The sequence below is a fragment of the Tubulanus polymorphus genome, chromosome 5, assembly GCF_964204645.1.
Source record: "Tubulanus polymorphus chromosome 5, tnTubPoly1.2, whole genome shotgun sequence".
Lineage (NCBI taxonomy): Eukaryota > Metazoa > Nemertea > Palaeonemertea > Tubulaniformes > Tubulanidae > Tubulanus > Tubulanus polymorphus.
The window spans coordinates 7964575-7991971 of record NC_134029.1 but is presented as its reverse complement, the minus strand read 5'-3'; the positions used below and the strand labels follow the sequence as shown (position 1 = coordinate 7991971).

Below are 27397 nucleotides of genomic sequence, written 5' to 3'. Positions count from 1 at the left end.
AAAGGCTTTCCTAGGAAAAGTGGAAAGATTGTATGATTTACTTGTACTGGAAATTAAGTGGATGAATTTTCTTTCTTCGGGTTTGTCCAGTACGTTCTCGGTATATAACTTAGTCTTAAGCCAGAGTATGCAGAAGATATTAAGGCAAAATGGTACTCGTCCTCAACTTCAATCAGATCACAACATCTGCAAATACGATTATTATATCATATGGTATCTTGGGTCTGGCCCAGCGTCCAGTTTCGACTAACAGATCATGGCTAGATTATCTAAACCTTGTAATACTTATACGTACGTCCTTAATAGGTAATGATAAGAAGATTGAGATTCACGAAAAAAAGAAACGTTTATTGCAAAATATTAATCACAATAGACGTAGATTAATCAATGGTATATCACAATATCCGTGATAAAACGATACGAGTAAAATCCCACAATAAAAGAATTAGATGATAAAATGTTTATTAAAACATATAAGGGCTATTTCGGGTGGTTACTACCACCCTTCTTCAGTCTAAAAATCATTTTTAGACTGAAGAAGGGTGGTAGTAACCACCCGAAATATCCCTTATATGTTTTAATAAAGGCGTAGATTATTGCATGTCGACGTGTATATTTGGAGGAAGTTCGACAGACGCCAATTTTTTGACTGCCTCCTGATTCCACGTCATGAAACGCCATCGTTCCGCTTCCGTGAGATCATCCGCTTCCAGATATTTGTAAATTTCATACGCTCTTTCATTCCATTCCAGTACGGCGAATCTGATTTTTGCGCACCCTTTTTCCAGCTCGATCTACAAGGATTGGTTGGTCTTTTGGTTAGGTTAGAGTCAGGTTAGATAGAGTCAACGATCTTGGAACCAGCGTCAAATGGCTTAATTCTTACCTTGCTCAAATGACGGATTAGACTAGAAGCTAAACGAAACCCCCTATGCTCGGGCGTTACGTATAAATCTTCTAAGTAAATCGACCGTCCCGCAAATGTCGAATACATGGGATAGTAAAAGCAGTAAGCCACTACTTTATTGCCTACAATTAATTACCATACGGTTATCAAAAAATTAGTACACGTAGAACTGTGTGTATATTCAATGTTAGTATTTGCGGTGAAACCCCATTATAAAGAACTCGAATACAACGATTCATCGGATATAACAATTATAAAATTTCATCTCAAGTAAGAAAATGTAATCAATTTCACACTGATTTTAACGAACTATCGTTTCTAACGAACATATTTTCTGGTCCGGTGAAGTTCGTTGTAACGAGGTTCCACTCTATAGTTCATTAGATGTTGTATTTTACCTGTATTTTCCTCCGCCACTAGGCATTGGTAAAGCGGTTTATCACCGAATCCATCTCGCTCTAAATCTGAATTGAAATATAAACGAATCTGCATGTATAGCTGGGCTGATGCACGTCAAGTGCTATGAATACCGTTTTTCATGCATTTAAAGGTCTATATATCTATCAAGCGAGAAACAAAAATGTGATATTGTATAATATATCATAAAAACATACCTTCAGACGATATCTTCACATCGTCCAACATTTTTTCAAATTCTGCTAATTCCTGCAAATAATCCAACACATAACAAACGGAACGTATAATCATTGAATGAAAATTGAATCATACGACAGAATTGACGCGTTCAATCACTAAGGTGCAAGTACCTTATCTGAATCTCTTGTCGAAGGTTATCGTTTCCTTACCTTAATGTAACCGAGGATACATTTGCAGTCCTCTTTTACCGCTTTTCGTATCTTATACTCAGACATGTTTGATATATATGATTCAGTGTTGATCAATATAACAGTAATGGGCAATGTACACGTTGACGCTGCGCTGATATTGACCTATATATGTTTATGATATGTTTATGTGTCGCATATATATAATAAACCCTGTTCGTCTGAAGTCACATCGCGTCATACTGGCTGCCAAGCGCAAGCAACTATCTGAAGTATAGAAGTCGCAGTTGACGGCCAATATGACGCATGTGAATAGTACTCATGATATCAGTGAATAAGGTCTATTATATTCTGTCTTGATAAAATATTCCGTTTATTTGTATATTTTTTATTTTTTGCCTTTGTTGTCTTGGAATGGACGGTGTCCTTTTTTTGTAGTTCCGTGAACATTTAGGAAAAGGCGTTCTTTAGGTGCCTATTGCCGATAATTGCCGAAGGCTGAAATTATCTTAGTTTTTTGCAAGTTTAGTCGATTCTTTGAAAAAAGCCGAATATCGTGACAACACAGACACTTCAAATATATTTCAAGTCTTCAGAATCCTGTTTTACATTTATATATTCCAATAGATTCTCGATGGTGATGATATTCAAATATCGGTATCGCCATATTTGAATATCGCTGAATACAAATCTTCTGAGGCGGATAGACTCGCAAGATGGGAAGTTGATAACCAGTTGTGTTTCGTAGCTGTTTATCATATCGTATTTTTTTATCTGATTCAAACAACTATATAATAGGCGAATTTGTTTTTGAAGATTCGCCAAACGACCGTCGATGGGAACGTCACATCATGCAGGTTAGTAATAAACTTATTCGAATTCAGAATTGGGTACCTTTTGCCTGTAAATGAATTATCACACTTTCAGTTAAATAGAAATGAAAGATTATGTTCCGCTTGTGATGTTTTAGGCGATGAATTACATTTTATTTTTAATTACAATCTAATTAATGATATTCTGAAAAATCCTACAATCCACTTTGCAAAATTCATAAAGAAAGGTTTAGATGTATATATACCTCCAATAATTAGTATGTGGTAAATAGTGTACATATATGTATTGTTAGTAACTTTGTTATATTTCATTCAGCCAAGTTTGTATTTTCTGTTGATTGCAAATAAGAGGTATTTTATAGTCTCCCTCCACAAGGGCGGATCCAGAGCTTGAAGGGTAGCACCCGAAATAAGGGGCAATGATCGCTAAAAAGGGGTACTATCCTCGAGTTACGAAAGGGGGATCTGGAAGCCCTCATTCAGGATAATTCGCTCAGTGACATTTCAAATTTATATTTCGATAAATCTTAATGCAGACTCATTTGGTCTCTATTTCGACGCATATTGATATTTTACGTATTCATTTTAGGACAAATCAACATTCAACATGGGATTCAAGCGATTGGTTTTGCTTACTGGATTGCTGTTCGTCGCTACTGGAGTTCAAGGCTGCTCAAACGCGGCCGAGAATAACGCTTGTTACGTTTGCATCGTTCAAGGTTGCATCGGGCCGGGTGTTTCGCACGAAGAATGTTGCTCCAACACGGAACACTATTTTAACGAGTGTGGACCGGATTGTATGCCGACAATGCCATAGAACCAACGAATAAATCAAACGTTACCATCTTAGAAGCTCGTTTTATTCATTTTTAAGAAAGGTGAATATGGAAAAATGAAACCGTTAAATTGCCGAAACTAAAAGTAAAACTCATTTAAAAACATTACAATCATATAATAAGCAATTAATTTACACGCATGCGTATTAATTGTTTTTGAATCATTGGAGAACGATTGAAATAAATGTTCTGCCTATATAGATTAAAGAGACGCGATTATTGAAGTCGAAGTCAAATCGTCTTTTATCGCTATGAAAATGATAAAATATCGGCGACGTTTTAGGATCGATTGTCCAATTCACTGTTAAGAATGGTCGGCTCCAGTGAAACTCACGTGAAAACAGCGTCCACGTATGGTTTTTTTTAAACGGGTGCTTGTTTGAATACAGTGATCACATTTTCATACGTATCTCGTGAATTGTCGATGCGAGAATTCAATAAGTAATAACTCCAGTATATGATGGTAAATACGGTAAAAGCTCCGAAGAAAATGAATCTTGAGCTGAATTCCATCAAATCAGATCTTGAGAGGCTTTTTATATAGCCAGGTATGGAATGTTGTAGCTGCTGAGGTCGAGGAGTTGTTGACTTCGGATTCTTGCCGTCGACGATAATTCCACTATCAGTGACCGATAGATTTAGTTCACTGTGGTTGCAGTCCGCTGATGGCCGATTCTAAAAAAGCAAGAATAGATTATATTTTCTGTTGACAGTGTGTTTCCAATACACTAAAAAAATTATTCTTTGCCTGGGTTCGGTGGGGCCAGTCATTCGTTACAATCAGATTCTCGAACCCCTGAAGAGGATAGTCTCAAGTTAGAGAGTACATAAGGAGTAAATGTAAAAACAGACGAACTTACAGCTGATGCGTTTTTGTCGTCTTTGTCGGTCGTTGTTGCCTTAGTTTTGTCGGTCGTCTTTATGACTGCCGAGTCTTTGTCCGCGCGAAAAAAGTAGCTGGATATAGCGAATTCGATAATCGTAGCTAAAGTAAATGCGAGACACGCCGACATCCAAACATCGATAGCTTTCACGTAGGACACATGAGGTAGAACCGCGCGCACTGACGAACTTTGTGTGGTTATCGTTAACACGGTCATTATACCTTGAAAAATAAAACTGCCTTTTACACTTCAATACTTACTATTCTTTAATATAACCCTATTACATATTTTCTGTATAATGATAGCACACACAAACTAAAACGCTATATTTGCTGTAAAACTACCACTAAGAAAGAAAGCCATTGAACGAGGCCAAAAGGCGTGCAAAAACTTGCTATGAATTCTAAAATCATCGATGGGAAACTGTATTAAGTGTATTGTGAAAAACAAAACGTAACGCCATCTGTAATAATAATTTTGTTCCTTATTAATTGTAAACACCTAATTAAGTGTAAACACTTTGACTAAGTAAGCATGATATCATTCATATTATTCTATAACTGCCACGGATAATTCAACAATGATAATTCACGAATGTTCTTCAAAATGGAAGCTTTGTTGCGATAATCTCTGTCTTTCGATAATAATTTGCAGTTATAAAGTATTTGCACCATAGTAGAAAATGAAAGCGTATACTTGCCTAAAGCGACTCGGGCCGGTATGGCGCTGATATCAATCCAAAATGAAACGAATGATAACACTACCACCAATCCGCTGGGTATGTACACCTGAATCAGGAAGTAACCTATCCGGCGTTCGAATGAGAATTCTGCCACTAGACAAGGATACGAACCTGCATGTACGAAATCAAAGATGGGTGATGCCGATATTCAGTCGCGTTTGAATACAACTTCATACATTAATATAAGAATATCTTCGAGTTTATGTACTTGAGATTTTTCTGAGGTTGATTTGGATCTGTATATTATGGTGGCTGATTCGGGCGATACTAAACAATTGACCTGAACGGCTAAAGATAAAAACGGACGATAAAAATGTTCACATTGGTCCATTCTTTTGTTTGTTTTGAGAAAACAAAACATTTTGGTTTTCTCGCGTGAGAATTCCTAGTTCAAGTTTTTTATCGCGCAAGAAAACAAAAAGTAGGCCAATCTTAATTAAAGATTTTTTATTTAGCCTCTCGCTGTTCACAAAACAATTCGAAACCAAAATGTTTTGTTTTCTCGCGCGAGAAAACAAAAAACGGGCAAATGTTACAATGTTCTTATAGTTCCTCTAACCTACAGAAAATCTTTTTAGTATGGCCCGAATCAGACACCATATGATAGATGGACAATATTATCTCTATAGAATATCGGTAGGCCTACCACCTTTAATACAAAATCATCATTTGAAATTTGCCGCTAGTTTCTTCACTTTGTTTTCCATTTTGATATCAATTCTTTTAGATGTAATTAAAGATTGGATTCTAGATCTACGGCTACAAAAGGCTTTTTCATCTATATGGTCTAGACGTCTGTCACAACTGGGTTGGACGTACCCGACGAATAGTGAGTGTGACACTCTCCGGCTCGAATCTCAGCGACTGTATAAGCTGGAAGGGTCAGACCTTCCACTCTGTTATGTTCCACAGCACCGCCAAACCATTTCATCGTTACCTCTTTCATAGTAAACGCATCTAAACAAAATAACTTATTGAAGCAACTAAGGCTCGACAACTTTTCTAACGCAAAGTGAACTGATAAGGTAGCATAGCCTTCTCGAACTATGCTCCGAAACTTTGGAATATGGAATACACATCTTTAGATTGACAGCATCTTGTGGAGCGCATAAGAGCTGTTTCTATAGGATTATGGATTTTTACGTTACAGAAATGCAGAGGGGATGATGGAACTTACAACTTTCAGCGAAAATGTAACATCGTTGTGTATCCAATGGGTAATTCCTAAGGTTCATGTGACATGCAAGCGTCAAAGTAATCCTATAAAATATATGTATATGCCTTGTTTAGGTCAGTGAAAGAGCACTCAAATTAACCATTGCCGTCAAGCTGGCCATGTCAGACTTGGCGGAACAATCTATATCATCGAAATTACATACTTGGAAATGATCTATCATTACCTCAAACTGTAGAATACAGTTCCATTGGGGTAGATTCTAAGGAGAACATTCGGAGTTGTCTCGATGTGGCGAAGGGCTTTTTTCTCGTTTGAAAAGAACGTATCTGGCAGCCACAGTTCATTTCGCATGTTCGCGTGTACGGTGATAAAATCGTTGTAGTGCTGATACGCTAGGCGCGGGTCATGCCAGTAATGCCTCACTAACATGTTCATCTGATATTCCTGAGATTAAGCAAATTGAACAAAAGAACGTGATACATTTTCTGCCTTTCACAGTACACGTCCAAATATCACAAACCACATCTATGGTCTATGGTGGCAGATAAAAGACAATATTTCGTACTGTATTAGTTAAATTATTTCGTTATGAAAGAAAATCGCCTTCGAAATATTCACGTGAGTGATAATGATTCAACTATGGAAGATATTCGAGATATTCGTAGTGAAAATAATTTCGTTATGAAAAATAAAAAATTTTCGTCGAGAGATATTTTCATGGCCCTTATCAGCCACCATAGCTTTTGATATATTTTATCTTCGTATATTACAGACATACTTTAAAAATGTGACCGTTTATTTGTGAACTTTTCTCTAATCAACTTTAGAATGAATTTTAAACATGTTTTTTTCTGATCGAATCAGCGAAATCGAACTTTGTGCGTTATTTTTTAGATATGCTTACCATGTTAGAGCTATCCACGTGACTTATAGAAATTATATGATAGTTAAGGCTAACCGCAACAGGTTTAGCTAGAAAAGACGAAACAATTTTACAGTTTCTATACATTGTTTCCGTAAAATATGAATATGATGGATGCTTATACATCAAGCCCATAATACCCTGAGATATATACCGTATAAATGGGCGCAGTATGCACTAAATTCTTCGTTACTTCAGATTGCATTTATCTTATGATAGCCAATTTTGTTAAAATCAGACTTGTTTTTTTAATCAAGATTCGTAGAGTAGCCGTGTTGACCAGATTTAGATTCACCTGATGAAGCTTCTTAATCGTAGCGAAAGTTCGTGCGTTAGATAAATAGTTACCCTGTGGTACTACTCGTCTCGTTATTTATTTCTTAATCAAATAAGTCTTTGTTAGATTTGTTGAAGAAGGATTACAATCATATACATGATATATCAAGTGCTGCATGGCACATCTTAGGCTTGTTTTACAGATATGAAACAAAAAAGACGAAATATATGCACTGAGTTAATATGAAAATTGAGCGTATGATGTCATTGGAAAGAATTAGAGATTATTATTGATAAATTTAGCTGTTTGCGACACGATTAGGATGTTATCGTGAGTCAGGTCTGGGTGGCTATGTAAAAGCAGTTGACATTTTAATTTCAAATTTTATGAGCCGAAGTCAAAAGGTAAACGGAGTTGGATAGCGGACAGGAATTTAAATATATTTTGTTGGTGCTCAGGACGTCGGCACTGGCAAAGGGAAACGATTTGTCGAAAGGTTTTTGTTGCAATACATGCAGTTTTGCGAAATTATAATTAAAAAGTTGGCCCTTTATTTCGAAGACGATTTAGTAGGCTTAAGGTTTGTTAAGTATTCGTTTTCTCAAATAGAGATGGTTGTCCCTCTCGTTGATATGGTTGATAGATTTGATTTATATCTATTTGGTGTGTTCCTTAAAAATCCACCACAGCTACCGGCAACTAAATAGGGGAATTGATTTTGAAAACAAATATAGTCGGCCCGTCGGTCGAATTTTATATGGAACCCCGAAGATGAATATTCTTGAATAATAAATAGATATATATTTTCGTTGGAACGAAATAATCTTCTCTGAATCAATATCGACTTCCCCCAATAATTTGGATAATTATCGGACATTTTTCTTACCTGTGCCGTCATAAGGACGGTAGTACTTTTGATATACCGTCGGGTCAAGGATACGATTTAGGATCGTTTGAGCTGTCGTCCTGTTCACTGCAAAACTAGATTCAGTATTAAAAGAAAAACTTTTAAAAAGGATAGACTTCTCACATTCCCAGCGATAAAGTCAAAATTAAAATTGCGTTTTATCAAAGATACTATTCATGGTGATGGTATTAGGTAGAAGAGAATACTCTCCTTATATGTGTGGACACAGATAAATAAAAAAATATGCCACAGAGATTGCATTTCATAAAATGCCTTGAGGTTCTTATAATAAGAGTTAGGATTGTATGTGGAATGGCGATGTGACCCGGCTTTTCCAACCATCAAGTTTGAAGCTGAGAACATTTTCAGACAGACTATTGACCAACTAAAATGTGTGACTGCACAAATAGCTGAAGTGAGCATTTTTCGAATCAAATTCGGTTAAGAAAGCCCAGAAAAATAAGGTGGAGTGTATAAAAAGATATCATTCAAAACCAATCGAAATGATTAATGCTAGACAAGTACTTTTGTTTTTTGTAGTTTTATTATAAACTTCAACGATAAGTTAGGGCTCTCGCACAAAAAGCGAAAAATTCTTACGCAAAGTCGCTGCGTCAAATTCATCCCGTGCGGATGATTTTCAGAAATTGCATTTTGCCGTTCGCCTATAGAGCCCCGCCGGATGCTTTTCGTGTGGAAGAAATACTTTTTGTTCGAACGGAATAATTTTTCCCGAGAACGAAATTTCAATGTGTGGGTAATTAATTGTAGGTGGTCAACTACAGATTACTAAAGAAATCAGAGCCATTTGGCAGCAATAAGCCGACTCCATGAAAGCCACGAAATATCCATTTATCCTTCTTACTCTGTGTTACTAACCCTGTATCTAGAGAAAATAGCCAAAATTATTGTATGATTCTCATTCCGCCATGAAATAAACTGATTATAACTGAATGTTATCTGGAACCCGTATTATTTGGTGACCTTAGCCCTATACGTTTATACATGCATAACATTTAGGTCGGTAGCATTGCTCCCTGTAAGAAAAAAAATCCCCCCAGGGGTAAATTTTCGAGGTTGGGGGTAGCAATGTGCGTGTTGGCAGTTGTCTGGGGGCGATTATTCTGGGGAAAATTTGAAGGGGCAGCACAATTTTCGCTCCTCTGCGCCTTGGACTTAGTTTAGTGACTTTCATTTCAATTTTATTTTACATTTATCGATTAACTCCTGACCTGACAATATGAGCTTCTTCGCAACAGTTTATGCAAATAATGTTAATTGAATTTACGGATAGAATTGAAATTATCTACCATTTTATCGATTGACGAAAATACACGAATAATCTACGATCTAAAAAGTATCCTCACCACAATCTTATAGCCCACAATCTTGGCTTCGTCCGCAATAAGTTCAACCCAAAAGTTAAGATAAAATTCGTCCACCTATCCCATTAAACGACAATTTTCTATAGATATCACTATAAACTTGCCTGCATCTAAAATCAGCAGACAAAAGTATCCAAATCCACCATTTAATACCCATCTTATGTGATTGTGTACGCGTGAGAGAGTGAGAGATATTTTTCACCGTGATAATAGCTGTAACTGTCTCGACGGTTTAAACCATCGACCGAAAATCAAATTCTTAGCACCTTATGAAGTTAGAAAAACGGTCAAGATCTGTTTTTTACGAGCCCTTGTTCGAAAAATACTGGTAGGTGTCGTATAAACTTCACACCTCGAAGAAAAGGGAATTGAATTTCTGTCTTATGACCTCACCGTTGAAATACTTTTATGATATGAATACTGTTTTATGATGGACTCTTTTAAACAAAATGATGAATGTATTTACTGATGAATGAAATTGATAATAAATCCCTCAATCAGTTGACTTAATGTTATATTACAGATTTCACACTTTGAATAGAAGGTTTTATTATAACACAATGTTATTTCAATTACATTCATATATTCAATTATTGTGTATTTGATTCATAAATCTTGTAATCCATATCATTTTCTCTGTATTTCGTGTTCCTTCTCGCGATGTAGAAATAGAAGAAAAACAGCATTTCTTTTCAATGCAATTGATTAGATTTATATATGAAATGATAAGATGAAACTATATATGTGTATGTATATGTGTGTATGTACCGGTACGTTAATATGAAAATATGAGATGGAATATAAGACTAATACAATTAATGATTAATTCAGAGATTAAATCAAAATTTGTCTAAATTTAGAATTTTCAACAAGCAATTTTATACATATATTATCTCTGCCGTCTTGTTCGCTCAGTGGTGATCAGTTTCTCCGTTCTTACGGTAGACAAAATGACTTCAATTCAGAACCGGACAATGCACAGTCCTACCAACATATACGTCGTAGTGGTAACAACAGCGATAAATGATACTTATCTCTGGTTCTACCTTGTGTTCATCGGTCTCTGCTTTATTCTCGGATTTACCGGTAATCTTCTGATCGTTGTTGTCATGTGTCGACGTAGGCTTTGGCGGCGTTCCTTCAGTCGGATGTTCGTTCAGCTGGCCGTCTGCGATACTATGGTCCTGTGCACGTATTCCCTCAAGTACATCAACATCACCTCTTACGCTTTTTACGGGAGACTCCTGGTCAAACCGTCGACGCGAATTCAATGTATATTTTTTGAGTATTTCACAGTAGTGGCTTTAACTGTCAGTCCGTGGACGTTGGTTCTAGTGGCCATGGAACGAATGTGCGTGGTTCGCTTTCCGTTTAAAGGTCCACGTTTATGGAGACCGAAATTTACTTCGACATTGTGTACCGCCGTATTCTGTTCTGCAGCACTGATATACAGTTATTTATTTGTGACTATCAGCGTCAGCGATATTGGTTGCATCAACAGTGGTCAGAGCCATATCATCAGGCCCCTGTTTACTTCGTTGTTCCTTGCGATGGGTCCATTCTGTTCGATAGCCATCCTATCTGCTATAACATCAGTCACTTTATTAAGAAAACAAGGCAACTTAGAATCGACCAAAGCATCGAAAAACTCAAACCAGATAACCAGATTGGTTCTGTTACTGTGCTTCGTCTTCTTGGTCACGACATTTCCCATTAACATAATCAACCCTATCATTGCCCGGAGCAATTCACAAGATTTAAAGAACTTCTACACTGTATTCGCCGACATTCTTATGATAAACTATTCGGCAAATCTGTACTTTTATTTGATTACGGGCAAGGAAATCAGAAAAGAGATAAGGAGTTTATTTTCAAAATGAAAACAACCACGGTTCGTCGCTGTCCAGCTACCACGACTGTGGTGGTGGCCGTTAGAAAAATATTTGGAATTCCATCATCGAATACCAATGCAGATATAGTAGACGACCACACCCTGTCCCCCATCTAATCTATTAAGTCTACGGGGAAATAAGCTTGAGATAAATTTGCTCGTAGGTTCAATTAACCGTAATTCGGTAAATTAGAGTCATAATTATCGTTCCGCTTTTCCAATTTGTCCAATTAAGACGAATCCTGCCATTCGATACGATGATTTTTATTTCATATCAGCTGCTTATACCTCAGGCTACTTTTGATGCCATTAAAAACTTTCATTTTGGATCGGTTTCAACGAGTGACTTCGGATCTCCACCAAAACAAATTTCATTCCATTCTAAGACCTTCCAGCCCGATAAAAAGTCTGATATCAAATCTAGACCACGCAATAAATCGACTGCAAGTATATTTCCGACAGTGCAATCCATGATTTGTTGTTACAAAAAAACTACCACAATATGATATGTACAAATATACACCCGTGTTTATCTTAGTTTCGTCGCTTACATAATGGAGATAACTCCAGAAATAGTCAATTACAAGTCCTACAGATTTGCAGAATGAAAATAAAGAATCCATGAAGCAGTATGTGTAATCACCTTTATTCATTGTTTTCACTACATTCTAACTTATTCCCTAAATACACCATACCATCGTCGTTCCTTCGAAAGCAAGTATATTGTTTTATATATTCCAGTGATATGCATGGTTTTCAACGGTTGTTTTGTTGTGTGAATTAAAAGTCTGGTGAGTAGCCTTTAGCCAAACAAGCTACTTGTGTGAGGCAGCCGTACCAAGTTCCATCGTCTTTATCGACGGTAAAACGTCCGTGACGATAAGTTTTCTCTTTTTTTGCTCTTGCGTCGCGTTTTTTCTGGTCGTTCCAAAATGCGATTATTCCTTCGTTTTCGAAATAGATTTCCGATAGTTCTCTCAAAGCTTTCATTCCAGTGTCGACGGCGGTTAAGACGCTTTCAGTAGCATTTTCGGCAGCTGCTAATGTGGCCGCTAATGCCGCGCCTGAAATTGACGACATCCTCAGTGCTAGGTGTAGGCCTACGTGATTGCTTGGGCGAAACCGACAATAAACTTAAACTTTCGTCGGTCTAAAAAGCTAGATATTGTGAATTCTAAAATTAGAAAATGATCAGCCGACCCAATTACAATTATCAAAGTACGACAAGATCTTCCATTCCTTTCACTTGCATGTGATTGAAAAAAATGAGAGCAGATCATTATCTAGCAAGGATTTTGAAATTTGAATCCAAAATCATTTTTGTTAATAAAGATTGTTATTCAAAGGGATCATGCCAAGTGAGCATTCATATGCGTGCAATTATACATTCCAATCGTTTTAAAATTCAGGATTCGAACCTATTTTGCTCGCAACGAACTCAGTTGCCAGAGGTCGAATTACACTCGCGTACCAGGGTTGAATTTTTGCCCGGACGTAGATAACGGCGCCCCAAGTCAGTGCACGACACATCTACCACAACTCCCCAAAACCGAAAACGCCGTGCCATCTCTCAATTTTTGATAGAATAATTCTCGATTTTTTAAAACTTTTAATCGGCATATAGTTGGTTTTTATCTCATTATTTGTTCTCCACGTTCCGGTGTGGTAATTCTACGCATGTCTAGGTATGTGGCCGGCAGTCTGAAAACCCTTGTTAAAGGTTCTCCTTGATTGCCGAGGGAGGATGGGAAACAACAGCTAGATACTTGAGTAGATAGTGGCCATACTGCCACAGAAGTAAAGACATTGACAGGAAAATACACTCGTTTTCCGTTGGAAAAGTGAAACGACTCGGAGTAGAATAACAAATCCTCAATTTATTAACGCCTCAATTTATTAACGCACGCATATTAACACACTATATTATAGAAAAAAATTGTTTTAACGCTATTTATTGTAACTGCCATTAGTTTTGCCGGGAAAAGTTGTCCTTAAATTCTAGCATCATTGTAGTTTTCGAGTTCTGAAAAAGTCAAATGAATACGATAAAAGTTTCCATTTCTTTTAAGGGCTCGATTTCATTGCATTATAATTTGTTCCATTTACCTGTATTACTAATATATTAATGGCTGTTTCTAATTCCTAAATAAATGACGTCTTATTCTTCAGCCTTATATTTAGATCCATAGATAGGTATAAACTGGCATATAAGTTTCCAGTCGGTGAAGTAAAGACCGACCAAAGTTGCTGTACCTCCTAATGTTGTCAGAGTAGGAACCCTGAAAACACAAGAAAACCAGGGTCATTACGATGTAGGCCTACACCTAAAAAGTTGCACAATCATGGCTGTAGATATAAGACTGGTCTAAACCATCTTAGCTTTTTCTTTTCCAACTGCGGTTACCTCTTAAATCAAAGACCCACATATGCATGGTGACAGCCTAGGATGGGTTAGTCTGAAAACCAGTCGCTGTTACTGGTTCCCTATAACCCATTATGGGGAATGACGGCTAGGTACTAGACTAGTCAGTAACCTGTCTGTGGTTTAGTTTCACGTTCGGATATTTTCACAAACCACAGTCAGGAATGGGAAGGTCATTTTTGTATGGGATCGTTGGTATAAGCCCATCTGATTATAAAAAGCTTACCACCAACGATTAGGGGTGCGATTCAAGAATAGGGGACTATAGCAATATATATGTAGTGATAGTAATCAATTAAGTAATAATATTAGTAATTGATAATGATGATATATAATGATAGTAATGTATATAGTAATTAATGATGATTAGGGAACTAAACCTAACCCTAATCCTAACCACTAGTCCCCTATTCTTGAATCTTACCCGATTGGTAGTCAGTAACCTGTCTGTGGTTTAGTTTCACGATCGGATATTTTCACAAACCACAGTCAGGAATGGGAAGGTCATTTTTGTATGAAATCTTCGTCAGCCAATTTGACTGACGAGTAATTTGCCTGGCATTTCATTGTCTCTTAAGATATCCGTCTAATTTTTGCTGTAATCGACGTACAACAGATTCGTAGTTTGTCTGATACCTATAACACCTCACCTGACGATCTTAATCCATGTGCAAATCGGCCGTAAAGTGAGAGTAAATTTCCGTCCAGTCAACAGCTGCCATTTTGAAAATTACTGGAGGTGCTGGCACCTGTGGACTGAGGCCAGGACAACAGCACAAACTCACGAAGCGAAACGACGAAATTGAAAAAATTAAGAAATCAACACTTATTCCCATTTTTCTTTTACCAAAATTTATTACTTCATTATTTATCTTAGAAAACACGAAGATTTGAAATGTAAGTTGGAAAACCATCAAAAATAAAAATTGTCGTTTCGTCTTGGAAGTTTTATAAAAATCCTTGTAGGTCCCCTTGTCTTATCATGCCACATGTGCAATACAGAGAAATGGCGGCTAATGGCGAAATTTGCTTGTTGATTAATCACTCGAAACATACATAAAATTGGATTATTTCGAAAGGTACCTGTGTTAGTTTGTGAATTAAGCCATTAATTATGGACTGAAGTGAATAGAAAGTATATTTTTGAAGTGTTACTTTTTTCAACCGAGTTTTGGCCCTTGTCATCCCTAACGTTGGTATAAGCCCATCCGATTATAAAAAGCTTACCACCAACGATTAGGTAACTAACTAACCCGATTGGGTAACTAAATAGGTTAGTCGGAACTATATTCCGGAAATAGTTCGAAATCAAGCATTCAGTTATTAGTTCCAACCACTAGTCGACTAGATACGAAAACCGAATTTGGCCCCATATCTGGGTATGACTGCAGTTGACAGTTGTCCCTAATGGTTTCTATACCTAACCTTACCATAACACTAATCTTTAATAACACTAGCTAAAAAACTTACCACCAACGATTAGGTAACTACACTGGGCCCAGTGTCTAGTCCATCATAGTGCAAATTTTACTACTAAATTTGATCATTTAAACAGCAGCCAGAAGAGTAAACGCAGTACGCACAGACTATTTCTCGAAATGAAATGCACATTTTTGACGCCATCATTTCGGTATAAAATCTCTTACCAATTTTTCATTTGTTGGAAATGCTTTGAGCCGAGTCTAGCGATAATTCCCATAGTTATTCTGTATTCTGATCAGCGTGGATTTGATCAAAACTCTCGATAAATTCACAAGTGACAACACCACAAGGTCGAGGTTAGTTTCTAGTGGCGATAGCCCTGTCAGTGCAACTAATTACCCCCAGAAACCATTTGATGTTTTTTACGGGTTATTGTCAGTGAAACCATTAAATGTCAATCGTGAAACACTCAAATCATTATTCAGGAACGTCGGACACATTTTTTGAACATTCACCATCTCAAAATAAAGAGTCACTTTTTGTGTTATAATTAGAATCTGAATCAGAGGCTAATATGAATTGTCCAAAATGGATTATCCATCCTGATCACTGCCGGCCGTGGTTGCCGGTAGAACTAATCCACAGTGATCTCAGTCACTCTATGATGAGTACATCAGACGCTAAGGTTTTTGGGGTGAACAAATTTGACTACTAATCCAATCATTTATGTGTGTGTCATAACCAGTTGCTCGAAAAGGTTTAAATGAGTAGAGTTAACAAAGTCCAGTGCTATCACTGTATTTCTGTGTTTAGCAATCAACTTCTCATAGTCACTGTGTCAACTATCCAACTTTTCAAATAGTCCTGTGATATCAACACTTCACCATAAAAATCAACTGCAGTAAGCAAGAAAACGGGTTCAAGTGATTCATAAAATTTATTTCTTTAACAACATAAAGATTTTAGATGTATTGTGAATTGTGGAATGCTTGTCATAATCTAAAACAAATATATATCCATATAAAACATATCATGGTATAATCTTCAGCAATGGTATTCTAATACTTGTGAAATCATGTTTAAAAGCATATCACACAAAATTTCAGCCACTTCCAACATTCAATCATTTTTTCCTCAGACACAAAGATTTCTATGAAAATGTGAAACGTACAACATATAAATAAAATCAAAATCAAAACTGAAATATATATAGATTAAAGTCTGGATCCAGTTGTACAGTCATGAGTTAACTCTTGAGTTAATGTTAGTTCATTTTCAATGAGTTGGTTAACTCAAGAGTCAAATCCTGAATCAGAACTGTGGAACTGGGTCGTGGTGTCGAATCTAAGAGACAGTCAAGAGTACATATATTGAGACTAGAGAAATGATTTTTCAGAAATTGCTAAATCAAATATGACCTCACAATTCTACTTTCTTTGACGATTCTTTCATGTTTTGCGAATATAACGCCCTTTTGTCTTGAACTGTTCTCAACAAAGAAGGCAAATCTTCATCGATCGCCCTATCGACATTGTCCAGCAAGCAGCCTTTGAAATAGCCGCAAAGCTGAGCGAACGGCTTGAACGAATTGACCGCATTCGTCGAAAAGAAATCTTTGTAAATCTCCGGGTCGGGCAAATCATATTTGCTGACGCGCGCGTTATTAGCCACCGAATTGAATATTTTATACTGCTGCGGATCGTCGACGATTTTCTGAACGAGTTCTTCCGAATCTCCGAAGAAACTCGATTTCCGATCGAAAACGCGCATGTATTGATTGACGATCAACGCGTGCAGTCGCGCCATGATCGCGCGTTGCCGCAGAAACGCGATGCGATTCTCGAGGCGATTTTCGATCATGTCGTTCATGTCGTGCAGCAACGAGATCTCTTCGTTTTTCAACAAGTCGACGTTGCCCGTATCTTTGTAACCCTCCGACCAGAACGAGCCGACGTAGACGCGCGGCGGCTCGGTCACGTTGATCAACGGCGCCAGATTCCAGAACAACGCTCCATAGACGCGCATGAGCTCCTGCGTCGGCAGCGAATCGGCTTTGTTCAGGATGATTCGAATTTGCGACTCGCGTCCCTTCAACAGTTTGAAAAGCGACTCGAGTTCGGTGCCGACGTCCAGTTTCGTCGGGTCGAAAACGACGAATATCAGGTCGGAATGATCGATGTACCACTGCAGCACGTCGTTGAACGGATAGCCGCGGTCTTGTTGTTTTTTGTTCTCGAGAATTCCGGGCGTATCGACGAGAATCACTTTCTCCAACAAACGATTCGGCAATTCGATACCGCTGAGTCGTTCGAGAAATCCCTAGACGAAATAACAAAATTAGATACAATTCATGGAAAATCTGGATCACATTTTATGTCGATGGTTACCACAGCTACATGTGGCATGTAAATGAATTGCCAATTATTTCAAAGTTATTTTAAATTTATGAATTGCAAATGAGGTCTCTAGTAATGAACATATACTGTCACATATACCATATATGGTACTGCAGTGATGTCAACATTCTATATTCACTGGTTCATAGAGGTGATTTTCAACTAAGAAAGTTGCCCTGGAATGGTACGTGAGGTATAAAATGAATTTCCGGATGAGAAAAATTCCAAAATATTTCCAAGCCCACAGTGAATCTTTTCCATCTATTCCCAGTACTATGGGAATGATGTACACATGTGGACTGTTGATAACATCCAGGACCCAGTTCCACAGTTGTGGGTTAGAGTAACTAACCGGTAACTCTGAGTTAAAGTTAGTTCACTTTCAATGAGTCAACTCACAGTCAAATCTTAACTCAGAACTGTAGAGCTGGTCCCTGATTATATCAAACTTACCCAAATAAAATTTTTGACACTATATTACACTGGTTTTAAGTTAACTAAATAACACAAATTTGGTCTAATGCCGGTCAAGTTAACTACACAAGGTGTGCGGAACTGTAAGCTACACCAGCTATATTCACGTAAACTTACCTGGCCAAAAGATTCCAATGAGGAAAACGATTTCGTTGAATCAGCTGACAACACCATACCTTCTACACTTTTATAATGCTTACCGTGCATTAAAACGGTGAATTCATTTGTTGTAGGCTGGGCCCCTAGAGAATACAGTTACAAAAGTCAAAAGTCAGAATTTAGATTCCTATACCGAAAAGCCCCTCTGAACATCAGCTTATTTGTGTATCTAATTTTTTTGCAGTACCATGATTGAGGTTGTATACATTTCATTGATCTTTATTCTTCGGAACGTTTTACTCACCAAAATTATTGAATTTACTCACCCGTTATCAGGTTATGTTCATCGTGCTCGATATTCAACAAATAATTGATCATCGTCGACTTCCCAGTGCTCCACGGTCCGACAAATAGCACCATCGGTTTCATATTTATATCTGCATCTAAAATATGAAACATTCGAGAAATTATGTAAACAACTAAATAATCCGTCAGGGGTTAACGGAAAAGCATTCCCTAAGAGGAAGAGGGGTAAATTGATAGAGAACATCCAATCAATTCACACCTGATCTAACAACTAAAAACAGTAAACTATATTTTGGATGAGGAGTCATGAGCTTTCAATTTACTGTATTACTATATTGTAACCTCAGCAGTGATAGACAGTAAATATTTCGCCGAGCTGACAGGATAACAAGTTGACGATTGGGGGAGATGAATGTCTTTCCAAGAAAATTTTTATGAAATTCTTGAGCAGTTTACCAAGTTGACTGGTACCAAATAAAGACTCAATGTGAATCCGGCAACGCTACTATGGCGACAATTCAGTACTGATCTGCAAGATCGTAAAGTGGCACCAGGTTACCCTTCAATTTCCATCTAAATTTCAATCAAATTGTTTGACAATTTTTGGATATAGCATTTTTAAAGTCAAGTCCAAATCTCACTGAAAATGTATAAATATTTCGCTAAAAATGACCCAGTTTTTTGTTGTGCCATCTGGTGAGTGCTGGCATCCCGATGTATTGTTTTCATATTTTCACAATTTACCAGATATGGGTAATTTGTTCGTATCTTGATATCTATATGCCTCTTCGAGTGGTTGAATCACATCGTGGTAGATTTCACTAAGTTTTTTAAGTACTTCTTCCTTCAGTTGTTTCACCTCTCCTGGAAATAGGAACAGCCATTTAACGGGTAAATCAGTTCAACGACTTCGAGTGAGGCGAATTGCTTTCTTCAAGCGAGATATCTCTAGAACTGAAAATCGACTAACAACTTTCATTTATCTAATGAAATCATCGAAAGTGCTTGGTAGATGGTTTTCTAAAGATTACACACCAGTAATTCAGAATTACGGCTATTCAGGTTCGTCACGCAGAAGCTAATTATTTGGTTATCAAAGAAAGAACTGCCAAAGCAAAGCAGCGATAGAATACTTCTGACTGAAAAGGGCTCACTTTCGTGATACTAGCTATGGCCTGTATACGAATGTAGTACCTGATGTTTTTGATTTTGATGTATTCTCATTGAGATCCAAACAAGAGTTGATATGTGAACGCTCCCTATTCTTCGTTTTATTAACATCCTTGTTGTTAACTGTTTTACCTAGAAGATAAATGGTGCATTAATAATCAAAATTCGATTGAGAAACTAAACTCTCAAGACAGTGTCTATAACGAATTTGGATCTAATAGAGATATCATCCATGGACCATCTTTACATAAATATATTCAAAATATGTTACGTGTGTTCGGTTGGATGACTGAAATTGACCGGACTGGTCTGATCGACTTATCCTCACCTGCCAGGGTTTGATTGCCTCCCGCCGAAACCCATGTTAGTAACACAAACCATGGCTGTACTTCTACCATAAGTCTATTTCATGGCCCGCCATTTCTTGACCACCAGTCTAATGTCTATTTCAACTTGACTTGAGAGCATATGAGATGGCCTAGCTCTAGTCTAGTACCCAGCCGTCGTTCTACAAACAACGACGGTATTCTGTAGGGAACTGTAACGACTGGTATTCAGACTAGCCTAGCTCAGTCAGTTTTGATGGTACATACCTGATAAAGGTCTGAGCTAGGCCAGCTGGTATGCTCTCAAGTCAAGTTGAAATAGACATTATACATTAAGCCAATCAAATGTGTTGTTTTTCACTGGGAAATTTGTTCAACAAAGCAACGGATCTGATTGCCTAAAGTAAGAGCGGTAACCTGTCCGCCCTTCCAAGAAATCTTGTAAATAGACCAATAGTGTAATAGACCAATGAAGGGAAGTTCGGCCAGTGATTGTGTTGGCATGAAGTTCTTCTGGCATATGAGAGGCAACCGAAACCTGGCAAATGAGAATGGACCAGTCAGGTTATATCAGTCTTAACCGAGTTGACACTGACGTCAGGGAGAGAGTGCGTGCGTGGTAGCAGTAGAGTTCACTAGTCTAGTACCTAGCGGTCGTTCCACAAACAACTTGTTACACAAAAAGTTGTAGGGAACCGGTAACAACGACTGGTATTCAGACTATAGAGTTCACCAATTGAAGAACAGGGAAACAAGTGTCAGCCCAATCGAACACACCTGGGCAAATCCAGATATTTCTCATAAACCGATTGAACTTTTTTGACCCAATGCCGCAGTGCGCCAAGTACAGTCATTAGGACAGGGGTTCGTATTTGAAGTTTGGTTGGGAGTGAACTGTAGCTTAGATCATCCAGTATCCCTGGTACTATATGTATAAAAATAAACTGGATGATCTAAGCTACAGTTCACCCCCAAACTTCAAATACGAGCCCCTGTGGTCATCGGTCCTCCTTAATACCGAGATAACGTATTTTACCGAGATGAACCAAGATGACATGAAATATAACATATCTATTTATTCCTTATCGATTTTAACACTTGAAATCATATTATATCAGTAATAAATGCCTGCTGGAGTCATATTTTACATATTTTGTCAGATATTTTTGTAGAAAAATAACTTTTAACTTTACCGAGATGAGATCGTCGAGCAATCAAATTCTATTTCATTGCTAACCGAGATTACGTACATGAAGTCAAAATTTTTTTTACAAAATATCTCGAAAAATATGTAAAATATGACTCTAGTAGAAGCAGAAGGTTCAAGGTATTTATTACTGATATAACATGATTTCAAGTGTTAAAATCGATAAGGAATAAATAAATATGCTATATTTCATGTCATCCCGGTTGATATCGGTAAATTACGTCATCTCGGTTATAAGGAGGACCTGTGGTCATTAGTCAACAAATTGGAGTAATTTGCAGTAGACTAAGTAATAAAATTTAATTTGATTGAATTGATTGCGATTTGTCTTTTTGTTAGTTTAAATATCTATACCTGTTTTTGTGAGCGTTTCACTCTGTATTCTTACAATACACCCTACGAGCATCAAACTTAAAAAACCGAAATTCATCGTCGTTTTCCTTTCAGGAATAAAAAATTACGAAGCCGGCTTTTGGATATTCAATTCAATCAACTAAACTATTGTGGACCAATTCAATCCAATTTCATTTTATTTGGTCGTACAAACACACCGATTTTTATAATCGGATTTATCAACAAATGTGCCATAATTATGATGATTAGATACAATTCATGTAATTCATATATATTCATGAGGATTTTCAAAAATTCCGCAAGACGGCGCCAAGAGCATAAACTCACGTGCCAGAGTCTGCAACACAAGATGGATTTATCAGCTGTTCTCGTTTAGCAGATCAATATTCAGGCTCGAAAATGGCTCAGAGATGGGAAGAATTACGTCGCAGGATGACTGTCGATAGGCATTTATTACCAGTGAAAGTCTGGTACTTCGTATTTTTTGCTGGTATTTAAGTCCCACAGCGCACTAAAAAATTCTCAACATTTAATACATTTTCTTCACAATTTCTGTAGTTGTGTAGTAGTACTAGTAGTGTCTATCTCTAGTTTTTGTCTTCATTTTCAGGTGTTGCCGTTTTACTTCCATATCTGTCCGTATTTTTCCGTTCAATCGGGCTTTCGGCGTCAGAAGTTTCGATTATCACCGGGCTGATGCCGTTTTTTAGCTTCATATTCCGTCCGTTGTTCGGCATGCTCGCCGACAAAATCAACCGCCACAAGCTTATACTGATGCTGTGCTGTCTCACGAACGGTTTGGTACATTTATGCCTGTTATTGGTACCCGCGGTGACTCCGATTACGACTACGTTTAGCGTCTCGACGAATTTAACGTGTCGAACGGAGGGTGTTCACGCATGTCGAAGTTTTATCGACAAAATCCTACACCAGGGAAATTGTAATACGTCGATAAATGGTCGGTACGATCTGGTTCGATGTTCGGTTGATTGCGGCGCCTCGAAAAATGACCGAATCTGCCTGTATGAATACTTAGAAAATGCGCCATCCGGTGCTGGAAATATATCCACCTGCGATAGAAGTGTCGATACGAAAAGTGGACGGTTTAACATCGGGGTTAACATCATTGACAATACAAACTTCTCATCGACGGAGACACGAGTCGCAATTGAAATGCTCGAAAATGACGGCGAATTAAAACGCGCATCGTCTTCTTTGCCATTTCAATTGAACGAAACATGCGCGAAGTATTACTTGAACGATTTGCAATATATTTCCAATGTTTACGAAAGGCTGACTTGTGGTGACGGCGATAACGAACTCGATTGTTCATTCAAATGTGACAATACCCGATGCCTGAAATTCGCGCCTGAGTTGAAAAAGAATTTGGAAAAAAAGGAACGTTATGGCGCGACGTTCTGGCTGACGTGCGCGATCGTTTTAATCGCTCACACGTTGTTTTCGCCGTGTAGCAGTTTAACGGATGGCATCGCGTACGACATGCTCGACGAAGAGCGGCGCCACCTATGGGGTAACCAGCGTCTGTGGGGTACTATCGGATTCGGCGGGATATCGGCCGTGATCGGGTTCGTCATCGCGGCGTACCAGGCCGGCCGCGGCACGACGAACGACTTCTCGTTGAACATCTACCTGTACGCCTCGATTATGGTCGGTGCGATGTTCGCGTCGTCGCGGCTACGCGTGCCGAAGAATTTCCACTGTTCGAAGATTCTGACGAACGTATCGCGTTTACTCAAGCGTTTGCACATCGTTTGTTTCCTCTGTTGCGTTTTCATGTTCGGGTTTCTGTACGCGTCTGTCATATTTTACATGTTCTGGCATTTAGAAGATTTGCACGCGAAGCCGCTCGTGTTGTCGCTGTCGATTATGATGACTTGCATCGGCGAAGTGCCGGTGCTTTTCGTCGCCGGTCGAATCATCCAGAAACTCGGCGAAATCGCCTGTTTGTACGTAGCGTACGTCGCGTTCATTATACGTCTGTTGTGTATAGCGTTTTTGTTCAATCCATGGTTTATTTTACCCGTGGAATTGTTGCACGGTTTGACGTTCGGTCTGATGTACACGGCTGCGTCGACGTACGCTGCCAAAATCAGTCCTCCCGGAATGAGCGGGACGCTACAAGGACTGGTTAGCGGCACGCATTTCGGATTCGGTAAGCTCGTTTTCATTTATAGCAAAATTAGGCGGTCGACGTAGTATCTTCTTGCTTTAGTACAACTCTACTTCATGCCTCGTCAATTGTCGATCATACATTCACTGGTGAATTAACCCTGCCATTCGCCATATCAGGGGGTGGTTGTTCTAGATGTACATTAAAAGTTCTGTAAGTGAATGCCTGTGGAACCGAGCAAAAAGAGTTCACTATCGGAGATGTTCACTATAGAGGCCGCCTATAGGGAGGGGAGGGTCTGCGTATGATGACGTGGGGGAACCCCTAGAATCCTCCTATAATACCACAACTACATGTAAAGCTAAACGCCCTATATCATTACTGAAATATACTTTCATTTGATTTCAATGACTAATCTTGTCAATAACACAAGGAATAAGCGGTCACAACTTGTCAAGTTAGTTTTAAACAATACCTGAACAGAATGAGTATTTTGAATAGCCAATTGACTTATTAGCCGGGTTGGCACAATTACCACTGTTCACTATATGGAGGTAAATTGAAAATTCTGTACCAGAAACTGTTTGTTGTTTGCTATAGGGAGGTACTGATGTATGTATTTTCGATAGGAAAAACTTGGGACTGGGCAAATGATGTTCATGTGAGGTATTACTGGTATGCAGTACTTGTACTATACTATGCATGTACCACTATTGTTTGAAAGTTGGATCGAAATGTATCTTTGTACTTACGTTACAAGATTCTATAGAGTTGTTGAAGTATTCGACTCAATATTTTTTGCTATTTTGATGATAATCGGATATTATAATTGATTACTTTCAGGGTTAGGAATCGGTGCTCTAGTTGCTGGACTTGTCTACGAAAGATGGGGAGGTCACGTGCTATTCATATCGGAGGCCATTTTAGCGGCCATCAGTCTCTTTCTGTTTGTGATAGTTCAGAATTGTTTCATCAAAAGTAACGACATTCCAACTTTAGCTCATCCAGTTGACGCTGACAAACGTGGTAAGGCTAAGTTCTTTGTGAATACATGAATCACATATACCGGTTCATTAAAGCTTGTCTAACTCATGATCTGACCATTTCCAGACTGTTGACTTGCTGTGACTAAAAGAAAATTGTTTTCTGAGTTCCTGCTAATATATTTTTCCGATCCTGAATTTTTGCCAGCCTCAATTTTCATGAATTTCTCATCTATCTGCTTCTTCGGGAACCCTATCATCAGATAGTGGGACTGACATTTACTTTGTTACATCAACAATATCTCAAATCAGTTGCTTCTTCAATGTTTTTGGAAAGAAGAGTAGTTAAAGATCATGTAAGAAGAGTTAAATCGTTATGATATTATTTCTTGATTTTTTTGACAGGTTCAAGTGAAAATGTTCCTACAGCAAACGAAACGATGATTAATAATGACAATCGTCTATTAGAAAATGGTGATCCGACTTCTGGTACAACTGATTCGACCGTTGAAGAACAAAAGCTTACAACAGCTGAAACCGCAAGTTAACCGAAGAATCTAGGCTGCTATTCAAACATATTTCTTTTATGTTAGCCAGCTTTCATCTCTGAAGTGATCTCTCAAGTTGAGAAAACAAATCTATACCGGAAGCAGATTCTGAAAGTTTGAAAACTGATTTTAATCGTTTAACGTTCGTAATGTATTTTAAAATTTATTCAGGACTTTTTTAGAAATACACTACAAGATATAAACGCTGTACGGTGGCAGATGTTGTACATTGAGCGTTAGTCGTTTATACATTTATGTTAAGTATTGGTACTTGTATCTGGCGCTTATTGCGGTACACAGTTTTATTTGTTATGGCTTTTATCAAAATGAAACTACTTTTGGGGGATGAATATATCTGTCTTGTTACTACATATTTTAGCCGACAGCATATGACTCCTGACTAGAATCGACTATTGGGACCAGCGGTTTCTTGTTCATGGATTCCATTTGGTAAAATTTCGAATTTTGAACTAAAGTTGAAGAGGAAAGAGTCTTTGTTGTCATCTCATGCTATCTTAACTTTTGTTCAAATGATAAATGTTTATCTGTTATTGATCGATGTAGTCAATATGCTGTTTTGAATATTTCTATCGCCGTTTTACGTGTTCGATGAGAGCTAGGCTGCTTTGTCTTGTTAATACATATCAGTGACTCAAATATATTATAGCAAATATATATTAATATGTTATTTTGTATTTACCAGATAATCATACTATACAGCTGATATAGTTAACTGTTCTGTGATCAAATATTATTGTTTGATAAACACTAACCTTCCATTCCAGTAAATTGGTATTTGTTTGCTATACCCTTTAATTGTTTGTTGACGATAACTGTTGTTCTTCCAAGTAGTATTGAGCAAGTGGTCAATTCAAGTGTTATTATCTTGAGCGGACCTCCTCATCAGACTTCCTGATCGGATATAGCTAGGGATTTTGTTATCTATTGGCGTTTGTCAAATACAGTAGACTCTAGCGGGTTTTTCAGGTCTGATAAGACCTAAGAGAGGTCAACTACAGCGACCGCGTCTCAAAATGATGAATATGTTTATTGAATTGTCTCAAAAGTAGTACTATTCAACCGATGTGAAATTTTAAGGTAGAGTTTACTGTATTTTAGATGGTTGCAAATTGCGTTGAAGATGTTTGTTTTGACAATCATGTAGATATCTGGTGATTAATAATGCTGAATATTGTATACAAAGTACCCGGTATGTCATATATTTTTGAGAGTTTTGTGAATAAATATTTGTATGTACATGTATAACAGTTATGCACTTTCAACTTTTGTTGTTTCGTTGACTTGAAGGATTGCATCTCAATTGCTACTGAAATACCAATTTGAGAGATTCTGCTTCTGAAGTAAAGTTGGTCTCTGTGGGAAGTGTCAAGAATCCAATCATTCTCGACTTTCTTGAGTATAGAATTTCGTAGTCCAACAAACATGAGGAGACAAGACTTGACAACAGCTATGTAAAATTTGCTGGGATTTACTAAATACCATGCCCTTAGCGTTTGGTCATAATAAATTACTTACTGCCACAGGAGTTCCAAAACTCGCCCAAAGTTGCACTTCAAAAATGTTATGTACCGGTACATTTGGAGTTTAATCGGTAAATGCACAGATCTGATGTAAAGGATAAACCACACCAGATACCAATTCACTAGTTCTCTATAGGGATAAGAACAGAAGGGATGTTGCCTGGAACTAACTCACACATTTTGATACAGTTGTTTATTCCTTGCCACGATATCCTCAAATGAATACGCAAGGTCCAGACTAATGGCAATAAACATCCAATCAGAGTAACTTTTTACTAACTCAGACAAAAAAGAAAACATTTCCTATCCTTAACTCTGACTTCACTTACTCCAGACTGATTTCGCTGGTCCGAGTTCGGTGAGGATTCTGTTTTGCCAATTGTTTGTTCCCGCTATTCCTACATTTTACTATGATCCAGGGGCCGGATTACTATGGAACCGGCCCCAGGACCACAGGAATATGTTTCACAGT

At 37.8% G+C, this 27397-nt stretch overlaps 4 protein-coding genes and 1 long non-coding RNA gene across 7 annotated transcripts; 1 reads left to right on the top strand and 4 right to left on the bottom strand.

Moving 5' to 3' along the window:
• Positions 1 to 507: 507 nt before the first annotated feature.
• Positions 508 to 1829, bottom strand: LOC141906018 (thialysine N-epsilon-acetyltransferase-like). Its single transcript, XM_074795161.1, has 5 exons — positions 1714 to 1829; positions 1522 to 1573; positions 1306 to 1371; positions 887 to 1029; positions 508 to 794 (listed from the first exon to the last, which is right to left on the bottom strand). Exons 1-5 carry the CDS (start codon positions 1777 to 1779, stop codon positions 594 to 596), a joined length of 528 nt encoding a protein of 175 aa, XP_074651262.1. The 5' UTR covers positions 1780 to 1829; the 3' UTR covers positions 508 to 593.
• A 1728-nt stretch (positions 1830 to 3557) lies between these two features.
• On the bottom strand, positions 3558 to 7149 carry LOC141906125 (glycine receptor subunit alpha-3-like). The gene is made up of 7 exons (XM_074795334.1): positions 7069 to 7149; positions 6388 to 6608; positions 6165 to 6247; positions 5807 to 5944; positions 4946 to 5098; positions 4222 to 4466; positions 3558 to 4036 (listed from the first exon to the last, which is right to left on the bottom strand). Exons 1-7 carry the CDS (start codon positions 7069 to 7071, stop codon positions 3725 to 3727), a joined length of 1155 nt encoding a protein of 384 aa, XP_074651435.1. The 5' UTR covers positions 7072 to 7149; the 3' UTR covers positions 3558 to 3724.
• Positions 7150 to 13421: 6272 nt separating this feature from the next.
• LOC141906091 (uncharacterized) lies at positions 13422 to 15774 on the bottom strand. The gene is made up of 3 exons (XR_012619301.1): positions 15615 to 15774; positions 13653 to 13825; positions 13422 to 13569 (listed from the first exon to the last, which is right to left on the bottom strand). It is a non-coding gene; the product is annotated as an uncharacterized LOC141906091 (long non-coding RNA).
• Positions 15775 to 16322: 548 nt separating this feature from the next.
• Positions 16323 to 21866, bottom strand: LOC141904998 (sarcalumenin-like). Of its 2 annotated transcripts, none has more exons than XM_074793682.1 (6): positions 21723 to 21866; positions 19860 to 19967; positions 19410 to 19529; positions 18686 to 18802; positions 18378 to 18502; positions 16323 to 17709 (listed from the first exon to the last, which is right to left on the bottom strand). In XM_074793682.1, exons 1-6 carry the CDS (start codon positions 21796 to 21798, stop codon positions 16810 to 16812), a joined length of 1446 nt encoding a protein of 481 aa, XP_074649783.1. In that variant the 5' UTR covers positions 21799 to 21866; the 3' UTR covers positions 16323 to 16809. The 2 variants fall into 2 exon arrangements, with proteins under 2 accessions (XP_074649783.1, XP_074649784.1); XM_074793683.1 differs by lacking the exon at positions 21723 to 21866 and adding an exon at positions 20939 to 21156.
• Positions 21867 to 21869: 3 nt separating this feature from the next.
• On the top strand, positions 21870 to 26635 carry LOC141904995 (major facilitator superfamily domain-containing protein 6-A-like). Of its 2 annotated transcripts, XM_074793680.1 has the most exons (5): positions 21870 to 22212; positions 22333 to 23694; positions 23824 to 23895; positions 24697 to 24879; positions 25242 to 26635. In XM_074793680.1, exons 1-5 carry the CDS (start codon positions 22122 to 22124, stop codon positions 25382 to 25384), a joined length of 1851 nt encoding a protein of 616 aa, XP_074649781.1. In that variant the 5' UTR covers positions 21870 to 22121; the 3' UTR covers positions 25385 to 26635. The 2 variants fall into 2 exon arrangements, with proteins under 2 accessions (XP_074649781.1, XP_074649780.1); XM_074793679.1 differs by having other exon boundaries at positions 22333 to 23895.
• Positions 26636 to 27397: the final 762 nt, after the last annotated feature.